Here is a 17585-nt window from a genome sequence, read left to right on the forward strand (position 1 = left end):
ACTGGGGATTAAGGGAAAAGGGCATTGAGGCCGGATAAAATGTAATGGAAATCTTATGGTATTCGACTATTTAACATTCTATGAAAGAAGCTATAGAATGTGACATGACAATGTTAAATATCCGTTAAGAGGTTTTAACCTATTATCATATAATTATCCCGCTTTTTATTTTCTCGAAAAGGAAGGAAAGTAGTACGTGAATACATATTCATAATATAATATACACTTTTACAAGCATGGATAAGTAATAGAAAATCCCATAAGTTTCTGAATTTTGTTGTTGGACATTGTTTTTTATTTTGGGTGTTTGGCCGTAGCGCATTCTGATGCGATTTTAATAATTGAGGTATCATTAGAATCGTAATATCCAGGGTCTCTTTTTAACACGCATTTTTAAGCTTGGGCTGTATATTGTATGTAGCGGAATATTTGAGATTTTTACCTATCTCCAGTAGTCTCATTAAAATTTAAATCCACATTTTGCATACAATGCAATAATTAGTAGAAATTTGAAAAAAAAACGTGTTTTTTTTTAAGCTATTATTTATGTCTATCATAGTTGTTGTTTTGTCTCTTTCCAGACACCACTAAGCTACTCAGGACTCGGCAATTTCGGACCACAGGACTTCAGTATGAACTCGGACATCGGCATAGGACTATCATGGGGAGCGCATCAGCTGCAGACACTACAGCACAACAGGTACATGTCTGTGATCTTTTTTTTCTTTTTATGTTCATTAACGCTGTTTGATGCACGTTTTTTTTGTTTCGTTTGTTTTTTGTTTTTATGTTGCAATCATATAGACTTATGTCATTTTGTTGTCACATCAATCATTTTTTAATGATTTTTGAGCAATATTTTTGAGGAATTAATTTTATTTTTAATTACATTTTATAAAATAATTAATTTTAAATACAATAATTATACAAAAAATATGCATGCGGTTTTTATTATAGCCTCGAAATATGAGTAAAAACATTAAAATAACGAATTAAACATGGTGATGTCATAATTCGCAGAATTATAACTTCGGTTATCATTTTTTTCATCATTTTTCATTACATACTTGCATTACTATAAATGCGGTCCTAACCATTTAAAAAGACTACAAATCGCATGGCATGTTTCTGAAATGAAACACTAATAGGCAGTTCTCGCCCATACTCGGCTAGCATTTTGGTTGAGTTCATGTTTTATTAATTATATCTAGATTTTCAAACGTCCGCGTCGTTTTACGTGAATTCGCTAATATAATATAAATTATAATATATAAGGAATTATGGATGCTTGCAATAATTTGACAAAAATGTTAGAAATTAAAAAATGGGTTTTGAGACAAGCCACCGTAATTTTTATAATTATTATCACTTACCTATACGTTATGTGAAATCTCGTAAATTTTTGAGGTAAACTTCGCTGTAGAAATTATTGCATGTAATTTGACAGAGTACTAACCCTGGTGATGGAATGAGCAACTGAAACAAAAAATATTTAAAACCGTTCCTTCGGTAAGACAAGGACTTAAGAGGATTCCACACCGCCATTTTTTCCATACAAACGTTGTCCCCTGTTTCCTCCCTGGATAATGCTAGTAGAGTTATAATTTTTTTCCTGAATATCTACGGCCACTAATACAATGTCCCTATGTTTTCTTTTTTTTTCATAATTTAATTATTAAATAAGATATGAACGTTCAAAAACCCAAAAAAATGGCCAGATTTTCCACTGTGTTCAAACGTCCAGAAAACAGATTTGGATAGATTATACAAAAAAAGCAAAACATAGGAACACAGCTCAAGCCTTTTTTTAATCTTTAATGAAAAAACCACTTAAATCGGTTAAGTTTTGGAGAAGGAATCAGGGGACAACGAATCGTTGATTTTCTGGATTTTCTGCAGTTGTCTCTATCGCGTTCTGCGGTATAGGCTTGAGGTAAGGGAGACAGCTATAGATATTAAACGTACTTTTTTTTCATTTCTCTAGCCGCTGTTGTATCCTCTTAAATGATTATGAAAATATTTAGCATTTATATCTTTATCTTACCCAGCTCTGGATTTATGTATAGGCAGTATTGGCCATGGCCTATAGGCGGCAGCGTCCTATGGCGTCCTAGTCGGTAGTATCCTAGTCGTACATAGGGGCGGCATAATTAAAGTGGCCTATAATATTCATATACTTAATAATAATAATATTTTTTTTATTTAAGTAAATTATATCGGTTTTACATACATGACTTTTACATAATATATGGAAAATATAATCAATACATCACTCAGTAAATAGCGTTGGGAGCTGTACTAGTATAAACTGTAACACAGCTCCCAGTGAACTCATAAAAAATATAAATCCAGCCCTGATTTTACCGGAGGTGCGAAAAGTGATAACCTTCTTCAACTTTAAATCTAACATTAAGTTTAACCTGTCGTATTCCTAACCAGCCGAAATTTACAGTAGCAGCCTGCCGGTGTTGGGCACGCCGCCGCCGGCCGCGTCGCCGGGCAACGTCAAGATCAAGGCGGAGCCCGTGTCCCCTCCCCGCGACCTGCACCGCCCGCCCGCGCCCGCACACCTGCCGCCGCATATCGATGGTACGTTGATAATACTATCTACTAATAACTCCCACACCAACTTCGGTGACGGTGACCGGTTTCATTGAAACCAGGCTAGTTACGCTGGAGTAGTTTTATAGTGCCTAAGTATGTGCGCAGTACACAGGAGCACTCTCTATTCCTCTTACTCTTAACCCAGTGGGACGGAATACCGACACGACTGGCGAGAGATCAAGCGCATTACTAACATTTTACATACCCATCCGACGCATGGATCATCTTACCTGTCAGACAATCAGGTGATCAGCCTGCGTTGTCCTAACCAAACTTGGAAATAACATGTTTCCAACGCGGGAATCGAACCCACGACCTCCGACTCGAGAGCCGCGCTCTCAACCACTGGACCACGGAGGCGTTATAATACTACTGGATCAATATCCAGTAGTAGATTAACAGCCAGTCTTGCCAATGTAAGTCTGGCAAGACTGGCAAGAGCAAGACTAAGCAGGCAGACATCCTGCCACTGAGCCAATGATGTCAGCGCATGATGCTGTTCTGGTTCTTTGCCATGACAAGGATAATAATATATTGCCAGCTCACTTGGCAAAAGCCTGTACCCTTTGCGTGCATCTGACGTCGCCTATTGTTGGTACTTTGTTATGACTACTTTGGCAAGAGAAAACCCTGCCGTCCTAGTACATTGCCATGACAACCGGATATATTGCCAGATTACTTGGCAAGAGGCTGTGGTCAGTTCGCGCAACCGGCCTTCGCACTAGTTCATTGCTATGATCACCAGATTTGACGATGGATGCAAATAAACCTGACAACTATAATGGATTAAATAAGACTAAAAACCACTAGGTAGACAGGTTTTCAGTCGTATTCTGTAGGGAGAGTAGCACGACAAATTGCCGAAACAGAGCGTAACTAACGTACAATTTCTGGTTTAAACGTGAAGCATTTATATTATACGAATGTTTGAATGATCAATCAATGCCACAATCTTCTAAAATAATCATGACAAATCCAACAGTTAATTTCCACATTGTAATTCCAGGTTCAGTGACATCGAGCAATATGGGCTCGCCGGGACAGGACATGCGGCACGGGCCGCTGGACTACGAGCAGCCGCACTCCAAGCGGCCGCGGATCGAGGGCTGGGCCACATAGCTGGGCCCCGAGGCCTTCGGTCCCTACCCGAGGCCCATCCACCCCCACTGCTAGGCCCAGCCCGATCGCCCGGTACTGTGCTCTTTTCCCGTGGTGCAACTAAAGTCTGAATTCGGAAGGTGCTCTGGCATTGGCTCGCGGAAAAGGGCAGACTAGCGGAGAGAATTGATGTTTCACTACCCATCTGCACATACACTGAATGTTAGCCTCCTTGTAAATACGTGACACTATGTGCAATCCGTGCCATTGTCTATTTAGCTTAAAGTTAGTCAATTAGTGATAGTTAATATAGTGGACGGATCGGACTGCGCGCCGAAGTGAGGAACGGTGAAACTGTTGACTCGTGTTAGTGTTTCGAAAGTTTTTTGTGCCATTTTAAAATATTTTAGTGTGACATCCGAACTTTCGTAATCGTAAGCGTTAGCGTCATCACAGAAGATAATAAAGTTATGTATTGGAAATGTACTTTATCTATTGACATATTTATACAATATAAGAGTAATATTTACATAATATGTATACACGTCCCGTTAGGTACGAATGTTATGTATTGTAAGTAGATAATGTTAGCTAGACTCGTTTATGTAAAGGTACCACACGAAGCTTTAAAATTCTTATGATAACACTTGCACTCTAAGCATTCACGAGAGTAACATCTATATTGTATAACGATCCTGTTGCCCCGTTTCGACGGTTTAAAGCGGTCAAAATAAGTACAAGCTTCATAATAGAGACACCTGTATGCGTTACACGCCGCGTCAAATCGTTTAGTGTAAACGGGGCTTAAGTCTTAACGAGTACATCTGCGTTTCACATCTACCCCCCAACTTTCCGATCCTACCGACTGCGCCTCCGCGTCTGTGCGAGAGAGACAGCAGCGCGGATGTACTCGTTACACCTAATTGGTCCTTCGCATAATGTTGATCTCAACCTGATCGGCTTCGAATTAAAAGTAGCATGTGAACTCACGTTTGCAGACCAAAATTGAAGTCAATTTGTAATATCACATAATAAATCTGTATAAAATACCCATGTGTTAGAATAATTCTATTTAGCGTGTAATAATAATTGGTTATCAAAAATGCTTGTTGTATATTTATTTTGTTACTGTGATCTGAAGCTAGCACTACCATAAAATTATTCACTAAGCATAGACAGATGTATATTTTCACAAAAATCATATTTTCGTAATGCACTATATCACATGCGACCCTATTTTTAGAAAGTACGACCGTTTACAGTACGTTATTTTTCGAGAAAAGATGCTATAATATTTTTGATTTCGAGGAAAAGTTTCAAACTATTTAGAGTTCCTATGAATAAAAATTGTTACTTGTTATATGAATAGATCATGTTTATTTCTACCTATCGAACCCTATATCACTGTAGATGCCTTATTCACAGTGCCTGAATGTACCATATACCTACCAAATTTATATAGACTATGCTTGACTTTTCACGTCTTAAAATATTGTAAAATTAGTATTAATCTGTATCATACATATATTATAAAATATATCGGTATGACAATACCGGATCGCATAATCCTTGTGTATATAAAATAAATTATGTCATTGAAGAAATACTGCGCTCGGGCAGTCTTGAACTCGTAGAATATAACACAATTACGCTCATATTTACACCTTCAAATCACAATAACAAAATTATAAATGTATATTTGTTAAATGTGTACAGGGAAGAAACAGTTTTGACGATCAAAAGTCTGAACACGTACGATATGTATTTTCGCATTGTAAAATATTTTACACTAGATTACGAATTAATATTTTAATACTGAGTAAATAAATGTTGTCCCTTTACCGGGAGTATATTCAAACGTATATGTGTAGAATTGTTATTGTGATATACACAATGCACTGTTACAGTCCTCTTATAAAAAGATCTAAATTTGCGTTGATTCTTGATCGTTTTCGGTCGTTCGTTCCTAATAGTTTAGCTGACCGTCGAGTGCTTCTTTGATTGCTCAAATTATTTGGCCGCAGTATTTGACGTTCGTTGTATGGTTTCTCAGATACTACGTTTTCCGTCGACGAAGTCGAGTTTTGATGAAAAATGTCCCGAACCGTCATACGTAGATTGTAGTTCTTGCAACGTCTTGCACGTGTTTTCAGAGACACATTACTTTCACTAGATCTATATAAGTCGGTTGCACTTAACTTTATCGACTCAAGAGTCACAGTAAGCTGGTATTGGGAGCATTATTTCCGAGGTTGTGAGATTCTGTCGGAAATGATTTCATTATTATTAATTATCGTTCATAACACGCACAAGTACGGCGTGCGTCGTGTGAGGGTTTGCTTGGTTTGTTTTGTAGACGTATCTACGTTTGTGTATGTTTTTCCTGTATTATTAACCGCTTTACAATAGTAAAGAGTAGCGTCCTCGGTATGAGTTTCGGTGGCCGGAGTGTCAACTCACCGCGGCCTCTTAACTCGCACCCGGAGCGCGCCCCGTTAAATTAAGTATCCGTAATTATTATGCATTTAAAGCATCGTAGTCGTAAGTGTTTATAGTTAAAGTTCTGCTGATTTCAAAGTAGATCAGTACCGCCAGCTCTTTGCTATTGTAACGCCGTGCATCGTGAACGATCCAGATAGAATAGGTATTATACATATCCTTATTGAATACTCAACTTCACTTTCTGGTAACATCCGTGCAATAACAGATTGCTACTAGTTGATAGGTGTATTTTTGTTTGAATTTACAAAATCGAGATGCGAAATATGTTGTATTTTATCGATATTTTTACGTATAATGAGCGTACCCGTTTTTCTGAGGTATCTCATTGGATTTAAGTCATATTGTATAATTATTTTTAAGTTGAGGCCGGGCGGAATCCTGCATTATGTTAGGTCTATGCGCCTGCGCGCACTCTTTCGCAATGTATAAAACATCTCTATGGCTGAATGGATTAATGTTAATGAACAGTGTTAGAAAATTGTTATAAATTATTTTGATGACTGTTCGAAGGGTAATAAAGAGTTGGATGTCAAGTTTTATTGTTTTATTCATTTCACAAAGTTTCCACAAAAGAATGTTCTAAATTATACCTAAATTATAGATATTGATATTTTATATAAAATATCAATATCTATAATTTACCTTACATACAATTATATAAAATATCTAAAATATCAATATTATCTATAATGCTTAACAACATGCTTTGCAAATCGGGAGTCCGATATTACGATGGACAGCGCCAGGAACTTTAAGCGTTTAAGCGTTTTTGTCATAAAATTATTACTGGAAACAGTGTAACACAACAAATTCCAACATTACCTTAGATCTAGCTTAGTGTAGTCATAATAATAAACATTAATTCCCGTGGTGCTTTCCCTTTAGTTCTTTGACTTTCGGTCATTGCAACTTTGTGCTGTCTCCCGCTTTTTATGGGGAGGGAAAATTGTACACTTCCTACTCCTATCTTCTTCTGATTAAATTCGTTGCGGGTCCCAAGACAGCTTTAGCATGTCCCTCGGGCTCCCTGAGATCATATCAAAGTATTTTCGTGGTTGGATACCACTGTCGATCCTGGCGACACAGGAGATACAGTGGTGGGCCAAAGCCCGTGGAAAAAAAATCAAATGTTTCTTTCCAGTCGCCCATGCCACTGTGAAAACTGTCTGAATAGTTAGATGCTGCTACTACAGGTAAGATTTTAAAGATATTAGTTATTTTTACTGGTAGGCAACGTTGCTAGATCTAATTTAGAATTTACTGGAAGCACATTAAAATTAAATCCGATTTAGCTTAACTGTACCTTTATACCTTCTTTCGTTTTATTTATATTATAAAGCTGAAGATTTACTGGTTCGATTTTTTTTGTAATGGACAGCTTCATTCATGTACGGAGGTAAGATGGCTACATAACATCACGCTGTGATCAATAGAAGCGAAACATCTGAAAATGTTGTAAAAAACGGGATAATTATGTAAAATAAATTTTAAAACTCGTTAATATAAATTATTATTTAACAGTAATTGATGCAGAAATAGTTAATTCAAATACAATATTATAGGTATTGCACTTAACATTTTGTGAATATCTAACACTATTCAATATTGTGAATATCTAGTATAATTTATATTTAACGATCCGTCCGTTTGTCAAGAAAGTGAAGAAATTAAAAAGTGGCAACATCGTAGTGTCATCCCTTTTTTCTTAGATTGATTTGAAAGGGATGACACTACTATGTTGCCACTTTTTAATTTCTTCACTTTCTTGACAGACTATACGTCTTACTGAACGGATTCTTCGAATCACCCTTTTCATCTTCTACATCTTCGAAACGAACTGTATTATCAATTTCGAGAGCATCCTTCTTCTCGGCTATTTTAAATATTTCTTCAACTTCCTTGTCTAAATTGAGAGAATTCGTAGTGAGAGTGTCAGAATCTTGTTCATGCTTATTATAATGTATAACGAAGTTGTCTTTTGTTATATTTATGATTCTACTGCCCTCGTCAGAATCAATACTATTTGTCGCAGTGTAAATATCTATTTCTGGATAATCTGCAACTTCAATACTGGGCGTAGAGATACACCTCTCATTTGTTTCGTGTAAGTTTGTTCTGCTCGCAGTCATTCTTGTCTTTAATCTCCGACAGCCTTTATAAAAACCTCCGGTCCATTCAGACATTAAAGCGACAGCTGCACATAGAAATCCAGCGCCCAATAGGAGAAACATGCCTTGCGTGTCTTCTAAAGTCAGTCCTCTTTCTTCCAATGAAGAGAATGATAGTGAATCTGATCCAACCTACAAGATAAACTTGTTAAATTTCGGATATCTATTATAATAAAATAATAGAGACACATAGTTTTTAGGGGAGAGCCTATATGGGAGAGCTACACGTGGGAGAGCCATGCTTCAGCACGAATGGGCCAGCTCGACCGGAGAAATACCACGTTCTCACAGAAAACCGGCGTGAAACAACGCTTGCGCTGTGTTTCTCAGAGTGAGTGAGTTTACCGGAGGCCCAATCGCTGATTTTCGCCCTATTCCCTTCACTTCCCCACCCTTCCCTATTACCCTATTCCCTCTTAAAAGGCCGGTAACGCACCTGCGGCTCTTCTGATGCTGTGAGTGTCCATGGGCGACGGAAGTTGCTTTCCATCAGGTGACCCGTTTGCTCGTTTGCCCCCTTATTTCATTTAAAAAAAAACTTGAGAGTTTGCGTGGCAGTAAAACGCTGCGCTTCTGACAAACTAGTTGCCAAAAGCAGAACAACTACTTCGCCAGAAGCAGATCAACTGATACTGGCATAAAATTCAACTTACTGATAGTAGTTTTCCTGAACTGCTCCTTTGTAGCTCCCATCGGACATCATCTACAATTTTATCCATCAGCCCGCTTTGAATAATCCTCCTTATGTCTTCACTTAATTTTGCAGTGTATATTGAGTTTTTTGGAAAACTTATAGAGACTCCGAATGGTGCAAAGCACTCATTTGATATATGCAAAAGATCACGCTTAGACCTATAGTTAAAAGCAATCGAAAATATATTTAAGTATCCGAAATGCCAAAAACTTAAATCATAATAAAAAAGACGGGTTGCACTCCGGGAGTGCCGGCAGAAATGAAAACTTGATTATTAACGTTGTACATCATTTTTTTATCAATTTTTCATGAAACTCGATTTAAAAAAAAATGATTTTTTAATTAATCGAAACCCTTACAATCGATTAAATTTTTAACCCATTTTTTATGAAAATCGATTTTTAAAAAATAGTTTTTTTTTAATTAAGTAAGTAATAGAAACCCTTACAATCGATTAAAAAATTTCGACAATCGAAATAAACAATCGATTGCTCGATTAATTGATTTCGATGTTACAACACTATTCTCCAACCGTCTTACGGTTTTTCGATCAGCACGAGAATCTGACGTGAGTTTCACAGTTTTTACCCATCCCACAAAAGTGCTCAACGCCGCTAAAGAAGTTTTCACTTCAAAATTAATAAGTAACTTACTCAGATTTAGAAAAGTTAGATTGAACAAGGTATTCGAGCTCTGCTTGCGATCCAATAAAAGCATAAGGCCAAAAGAAAGCCTTCGTTATATTCATAATACCAGACCTCACGTCGGGAACCAACTCTACATTCTTCAATAACTTGTTTGTTAGCGGATCAGAAGAGTTAAGAAACCAACGTTCCCATCCACCATGATCTAGAATTACATTTTTTCATCACAATTTTTTAATTTTTTATCAATATACTATTTTAGTCCATTTCATCCAGATTGTACGTATGCTTAAGAGGCCGGGTGTCATCGAAATTCTCATTCTCAATATTTTTTGTGTTTAAATATTACTACAAAATATTTAAACAATAAAAAATATTTTTTAGTCTTTAAATATTTTGTAGTAAATTTTTGTGCAGGAACCTAGGTAATTACTATTTTAAGCTAAAAAATAACTCCAACATGTTAAATATTTTCGTCTGAGAAAATTATTTTGGTATTAAGTAGGTATGTATGAGAATTTCGATGGCACCTTAATGCCTTTTTTTTTAACTCCTTAAAGATGGTGAATTGACCGCAGCCCTACCCACTAAAAACCAGTCTATACCTACTCTTCAACTCTTCGCACGCAGGATTGCGAGAACACGCGAGCTTTCTTTCCGCGTCTCTGCGTGCGCGTGCCTGCTTGTCACCAGCAGACCCTCCTCGAGCCCATACGTGGCCAAACAGAGGCCCTTCCAGGGTTTGTGTAGGCCTGACACTTTGGTGTCGCGATGCGCGAAGAGTACGCAGCGCCTCGCGACCCTCTCGGGGACTCGGTGCAATGTGCGACGGCATCCCCATACCGTCGCCCCGAGCCCTGGCTAAGGTGGGACGCTTTGGTCATTTCGATTGACCCGTCTTCGCCTTGGCCTACTTCTGCGACGAGGGTTGAGCGCCTCCCTCTCCGTTATGTGCTCGGCCACCTCTTTTACGGAGATGACGTCGTGAGCGAAATCCTTCACCGCTTTCCACTCTTGTTCGCCACTCAGCATTGCACGAAACAGTGCCGGCAGGGAAAGGTCCGGTCTGAGTGCCGCACGTTGTACTATCCAGGAGGGACACGCCGTGACGGTATGTTCGGCCGTGTCCCTGTCACAGTCACAGTGGTGACATCGCGTGGTTTCCTCTCGACTTACGATCTCGCACAGGTACCGACCGAAGCAGCCATGCCCGGTCAGCACCTGTGTGAGTCGGAAAGAGAGCGCGCCGGTCTTCCTTGTCAACCACTCTTTCAACACTGGTCGAATGGCCTGCACCAGGTTTACGATGACTTTTGGCTCTTGGAGCCATTCCTCCCATAGCTCGATGATCCGCTCTCTGACTTGGTCCCTCTACCGACGTGCGGCGTCCGGTAGGGGGTTGCTGCCCCCCGCGCGAGTCGCTGCGCCACGCCAGTAGACGTCGGCGAGGGCTCTAGCTTCAAGGTCCCATGGGACACTACCGGCGAGCAGGCAAGCAGCATCTTTTGAGATGGTGCGATACCCACGAACTGCTCGCGTCGCCATGGTCCTTTGTAGTCTCCCGAGGACAAGCCGATTTGTAGGCGACAGATCTCTGGCCCATATTGGCGCCCCATACATTATCATGGAGCGAATGACTCCCATGTATAGTCGTCGGCACGTTAAGCTCGGCCCTCCGAGGTTGGGCAGGAGGGAGGCCAGGGCCCCCGCTGATCTGACCTTCTCGGATAAGCGACGGTAATGGTCCTTAAAAGTCCATCGGCCGTCGAGGACCCGGCCGAGACATGTCATTGACGACTTCACCTCAATATTAATGCCGCTCACTGTTACAGCTAGGCCCGGCGGGGGCGATTTCCTTGGCCCGTGGAATAGCAAGGCTTCGGACTTATTAAGAGCCACCGTCAGGCTCAGCGACTGTATTCGCCGGACAATCTGAGCGACCGTCGCCGTCGACAGAATCTTGGCCTCTCGTATCGTCTTGCCACGACAAACGGCAAGTGTGTCTGCGTAGGCTATTTTCTCAAATCCAGAAAGCATTGTACAGCGCAGGACGTAGTCAAAGCCAAAGTCCACAGGGTCGGACCGATTGCAGAACCCTGTGGAACTCCGGAGATTCCGTGATTTACCGAATTTAGAGTCTTATAAACTCATAATTTGAAAACTACAAAGTTATAATAAACATACAGCAATAATCTTCAGTCTATCAACATTCCTTCCCACGTTTTAAATTTTCTATTTTTGTTTATTATACTCATGATATCAGCTTCCAAAGTAAAACCAATTTATTTAAATTGAATTATACGTTCAGCATCTCCCTAGTATTTACAAATTACGTTTATTTGAAACACATGACAATAGATAGATAATTTCATGAACTACATATTCCCCGTTTAAAATTTTTTTAAGATCAATTTTGAATTAAGTTAAGTAAAAAAAAATAGGATTTTTGTGCGATCTCAGCAACGCGGCAAATGTATGGTCAAGGTCGTTTGCTCGGGGGATGGCCTTAAGATTTAATCATAAGCGTAATCGTTATACGATTAAGATCATTCACAAATTCGTTTGAAAGAAAATCTACTGGCTGTCAAACCAAACGTAAGAAACCCACATTTTGAAAAATCTCACGTGAGATTTGTGGGGGGTTGAATGAAATCTCACGAAATCTCACCAGGGAGGGAGGGGGGGCTAAAAATTCAAAAAAATACCTCATGTAATTTGTGGACGCCCCCTAAAAGACAGACGACGCAAAAAGAAACTTACATATTGCGGTGTAAATTATTATCCTTAGTTAGTAATCAGGTTTTTTATGAAAAAAGTACTACTATAAAAATAATCTCACCCAAAGTCCCAACTCTATAGAACCCCGATAGTAGTTGTGTAATAGTATCCACCGTCTCCGGGTATATAGGTAAAGTAACAAACGCTATAATAGATCCTGTGTAGCAACTTGTTATGATGATGGTAAATATCCAGTACCAGCCTAAAATAAGTTGAGTAACATTAATCGATGCAACGACAATCCGGGTTACCTGCATGCGGGCTACTTTCTCTAATTGCTAACGAGCAACAAATTAATGCTGGTAAGCTACGTTGCAACAACAAAATATTATGTCAACATCTTAGGAACTAAGCATTTGGTATTTAAAGTAACTAAAACTTTGCATTGAGTTTGATATAGAGCAGATAGCAGATAGAGATCTGATAGGGTTTACAATAAATCTACTTACTAGTAGAAGTTCTAAACTTTAATCTCAATCTAAAACCAACATCTAATTATTTGATACTTAACCTCACCAAAGTATCTTAAACTTCATCAAGAATCTTACCAATCAACAGCCTCGTGGTGATTTTAGTGGTTTTGCTCCAAGAGTGTTTGCCAACGAACGTAAAGCAATTCGTGAAGGTCCCAAAGACATACCAGAACATATTTTCCACCTCCCCCATGTTGTTCATCAGGTGCCTTAGAGTATGTTTGTCAGAGAAGGCCAAAGGGAATATACCAATTAAGTACGTGAAAGTCAACGCTACCCATACTTGCCAGTGAAATGGGCCAAGGATTGCTCGATATCTGAAATTCCCAGTCCCATATTGTAATTTCTGTTAACTTAGGAGATTTGAAGCATCTGAATGTATTTCTTTTTCTTTCGTTTAGTTTACCATTTTATGGTTTATATTATGGTCTACACACTATTCAAATTACATCACTACGTCACTCGAAGTAAGATAATATATTTTGACCAGTTCATCTGAGTGCATATTGAATCATTATTTTACAAAATTGTACATAATAATAGGTATAATCTTCTCTGTTTTAATTAGGGATTATAAAAATTTTGATCTTCATTAAGCATCACTAACCTTGGTAATGCCGTTGACATTAACGTAGCGAATGCAGCACAATCGTGGGAATGTGAAACACTCATGTCTGTATTATTAAGCCTTTCAACAGTAACATAAATTCCGGCCATACCCATGTCAGCCTTCCCCGTGATCAGATCTCTTGTGACAGCATCTCCCGACCTAAATGCATGTAAACCTTTATTAACCTAGTAGCACAGTATAGCAATATGACATAGGGACTAATATTGCTATACTGTGTTAGTAGTAATAGTAGTTTAATAATTCTACTAAAAGAATATTCTATCAGAAAATTTGTCTGGCTAAAGTTGCGTAAAAATTATACCCCCAAGCGGCAGTGACAGCCACACTTTCGTCTTTTATAAAAACTGAAAATTTCCTGTATATGACCCATATGGCCATGGTGAGAACGACCGGGAAGTATGGAGTTTAGGTCGCGGTTACTTTAGGGGGTATCCAGCTCTGAAGGTCTACATAACCTTTGATAAAGTGTAAAGCTCACTTATTATATTTAATTTCTTCGGGATAATTATGGGAATCCCGTCTTCCACCGCCGTACATTTTTAAAAGGGGGTGACAGACGTGCGAGTAAGTACGCGGACTTATGGCTCGACGATCTTAATCGCCTGTGTGTGTGTCAGCAAAGAGCCGCGAGCCGCGAGCCGCGAGCCTGTGGACATGGTACTCCAGTGTGAGCGATTCTCGTGTGTCACCGACGCGAGCCGAGTAAGTTCGCGAACTTAAAACCCGCGTGCTTTAAGTTCGTACGTCTATCAGGCCTTTGACAGTTGCTCCCCACTGCCAGACGGAGTGTAAAGGGATACTTTAGTGGGCTTAGTGCAGCTATCCCCAACCCGCGGCCCGCGTTTTGAAGAATGTAATTTTTAATCCTAACATTTTTGTTGCGGCCCGCGACACCAAGATCAAAACGATGTGAAAAAAAAGGTTGGGGACCACTGGCTTAGTAGATTTAGGACTGTGCGGTGGTCTGACTGTAGGAAGCAACAGAAAATAAAGTGTCCGTCAGTGGGATAATATGCCATATAAGATTCCCACAGTTATCACGAGGAAAATAAGATAAAAAGTTGAGCTCTATATTTTATCGAAGGTAAAATTGAGAAGAACTAGATACCTCCTAAAGTAACCGCGACCGAAATTCCATAGTTGATGGCCGTTCCTGCCTCTATGGGGGTCATAAACAGGAAAACATTCACCTGTTATAAAATTACGAAAGTCTGGCTGTTGCTGGATCTTAGGTTATTATTGGCATTAACTAGGTAGGTAGTTAGGTATTTACCCAAGATGTAAATAGTTTGTTTCAAATATTTCGACGCTGAAGTTATTTTTTTCTGCGAGAAGATTCATTATTCTTACTTCGATTCCATCCCATTGTACTCGAGGATTTCCACCATCAGCGTCAGTTTTTATTCTACAATTTACAATTTAAAAATCGATATTTAAAATAGCAGCAAGGTGGCCCGTGGCACTTAATTTTTGGCATTTTAAGAATTAAAATTACGGAAAGTCCTATTATTGACATAGTGTTTTCAACCAAAAATTCAAGGTGCCAAGCCAAAAATGAGGTGACTGCCAAGGATGGGGTATTTTGCGCTACTTGATAAAAATGTCATATTCTCTATAACAGGAATCATCAATTAATGGCGGACCGCGGTCCGCACCCGGACCGCCGACCCATTGTGTGCGGACCAAGCATGTTCGAAGATGATCTTCGTTCATCTTAGGACTTCGACATCTCCAGGATTTATTGTCAATATCCATAGCTTGCACCAATATTTCAACAACAGAGAGATAATTAGCTACAAAAGTGGTTATTTTTCCCATTTATTTTTAAATAAATACCTGAAAAATATGACTCTTCCTGACATCTATTGGCGAATAATAATACTATTTTGTAAGCAACTAATTGTTTTAACGACCAGCAGATGGCGTTATTAAGTAACACGAAGTCAATGAGTGTTTGCTTTATCGAGCAAAGCTCGGTCATCCAGGTACTTTTTTATAAAATGAGCGGACCGCGAAGATCATTTCATGTTTGAAAAGTGACCCCGAGCGAAACTTATTGGTGACCCCTGCTCTATAATTTGATTATATTATTGATTTCTCTTTGTTAAATTATTTGATATAATATGATTGATAGTATACTATTGTATTGTAAATACCTTTTAAAAATAAAGGGAGGTTGATTGGCAGCCGCCAATAAGAATCTATGTCCAGCGTACCCATGAGTCATTTTAGGTGGAAATAAATTCACATTTCTTGAAAATTTTCCATGAGACCAAGAACAAATTACTTTTGGCCTACTCGAGCCCAATCCATCGACATACAATGTATGAGTATAAAGTATATATGGCGCTTCCTACAAATATATTTTTGTATAATTAAGGTTAATATGAATAATAGAAAATTCTGCATCGAAATATTTTTTTTATAAATACTCACCAAATTACTATCGTCGTCTTGAAAACTTTGACCGATCACTAGAAGATTGACAAAATAGCGAGACAAAGGTTCAGACAAGAATTCCTGGACGGCCCACTGCGAGGACCTCGCGACCACCACAATTTTACTTTTAGACTGTTTACCTAAAACCTTCGCTACCTTCTTCACGTCAGTTATAAAGACAATAAAATTAAGGCAGTTCTTTACTGGGTTTAAAAGTTTGGGGTCAGCTAATTGGTAATCATCGTTTATGTACCCGTGTATGAAAGTAAGTGGGAAATTTCGTAAGAGGTCTCTAAACAAAAAGCTGTGTTCAGATTTAATCTGATTGTCATAAAGTATAACTGAAGTACAATCATCTAGGTAAGTTAACGTTATGTTGTATATTAGTTTTATTAGAGAGTCTGTTTCTTTTTTCTTTTCTTGATTCAGAAAATTCGAATGCCATATTTCCTCCCTAGTTTTCGGATGTCCGTGAAATATTGGATCGGCAGATCTCTTTGATATTATTTCAGTACTTTCTTTATTTTGGGTACTTAATTTTCTCGAGGAATATGTATCTTGAAGTGATTTAGCATTTTTATGAATAGCATATTCATTTTTGTTTTGTATTGCATTATTTCTTTTAAATTCACTAGCTCCTGGATAATATTGAACATCTTGACTAATAACACCAGTAATATGAAAAAACAAAATTAATATAACAGATTTAGCAAAGTTATACCACTGCATAGTTTCTTGAGTATTTTCACGTAGGTCGATGTCTTGAATGAAAGAGTGGAAAATAGTATCGCTTTTATAGACTCTCAAAAACCTTGCTATTGGAATTGAGCAGGTGTCGTGATTGAGATTTCATTTTTTATGAAGGCTAGCTCATTTGAAGTTCACGATCATAACTTTGATATTCATTTCAAGGATATCGATATTGTCAATAATATCTACAAAATTTGAAAAAAAAGATAATTATAGTCTTTTATTATATTATACAATATTGTTAAGTCTATATAATGTATTTATTATGTACTTAGGTTATAATATATTATATATTATATAAGTAGCTGTTGCCCGCGACTTCGTCCGCGTTAGTATAGTAGATCACGTCCCAAGTATTATTTATTGTACAAAAATATTCAATGTACAGCATTGACTTTCCTACGATTTTATTATATTATATGTTCCGCGCGGCTTCGCGTAATTTAGAAATTTCACGCGACCGTACATTTTTCCGCAAAAAAAAATAGCCTATGTCCCTTAACGTGGTCTATTCTTCATGTTTGCCAAATAACATAAAAATTGCTCCAGTAGTTCTTAATAATCTTAAGATAAAAAGCAATTTCATATAATTTCCCCCGTTTTTCCACATTTTCCTCTATTTACTCGCTCCTATTTGTCGTAGAATAATAAAATATGGCCTATGGCCTTCCTCGATAAATAGGCAACACTGAAAGAATTTTTCAAATCGGAACCCAAATAAGCCCTTTCAAATAATTTCCCCCCGTTTTTTCCACACTTTCCTCTATTTCTTCGCTCTTATTAGTTTTAGCGTGATAAAATATA

The 17585-nt window shown here is 38.3% G+C and overlaps 2 protein-coding genes across 6 annotated transcripts in view; one reads left to right on the top strand and one right to left on the bottom strand.

The window, feature by feature from the left end:
• Positions 1–6737, top strand: part of LOC121730121 (myocyte-specific enhancer factor 2) — a 74361-nt gene extending 67624 nt beyond the window's left edge. For 2 of the 5 annotated variants that reach the window (XM_042118987.1, XM_042118991.1), the window contains exons 7-9: positions 582–706; positions 2453–2589; positions 3611–6737. In XM_042118987.1, the coding sequence (XP_041974921.1) occupies positions 582–706; positions 2453–2589; positions 3611–3723 (375 nt within the window). In that variant the 3' untranslated portion in view covers positions 3724–6737. The remainder of the gene's footprint in view (positions 1–581; positions 707–2452; positions 2590–3610) is intronic. The other 3 variants (XM_042118988.1, XM_042118989.1, XM_042118990.1) reach the window with 3 other exon arrangements.
• Positions 6738–7961: 1224 nt separating this feature from the next.
• LOC121730669 (ionotropic receptor 21a) lies at positions 7962–16760 on the bottom strand. Its single transcript, XM_042119813.1, has 9 exons — positions 16037–16760; positions 15749–15941; positions 14866–14997; positions 13569–13730; positions 13037–13278; positions 12550–12690; positions 9720–9915; positions 9026–9224; positions 7962–8504 (listed from the first exon to the last, which is right to left on the bottom strand). Exons 1-9 carry the CDS (start codon positions 16758–16760, stop codon positions 7962–7964), a joined length of 2532 nt encoding a protein of 843 aa, XP_041975747.1.
• Between the last annotated feature and the right edge of the window lie 825 nt (positions 16761–17585).

This window comes from Aricia agestis, chromosome 9 (assembly GCF_905147365.1).
Source record: "Aricia agestis chromosome 9, ilAriAges1.1, whole genome shotgun sequence".
Lineage (NCBI taxonomy): Eukaryota > Metazoa > Arthropoda > Insecta > Lepidoptera > Lycaenidae > Aricia > Aricia agestis.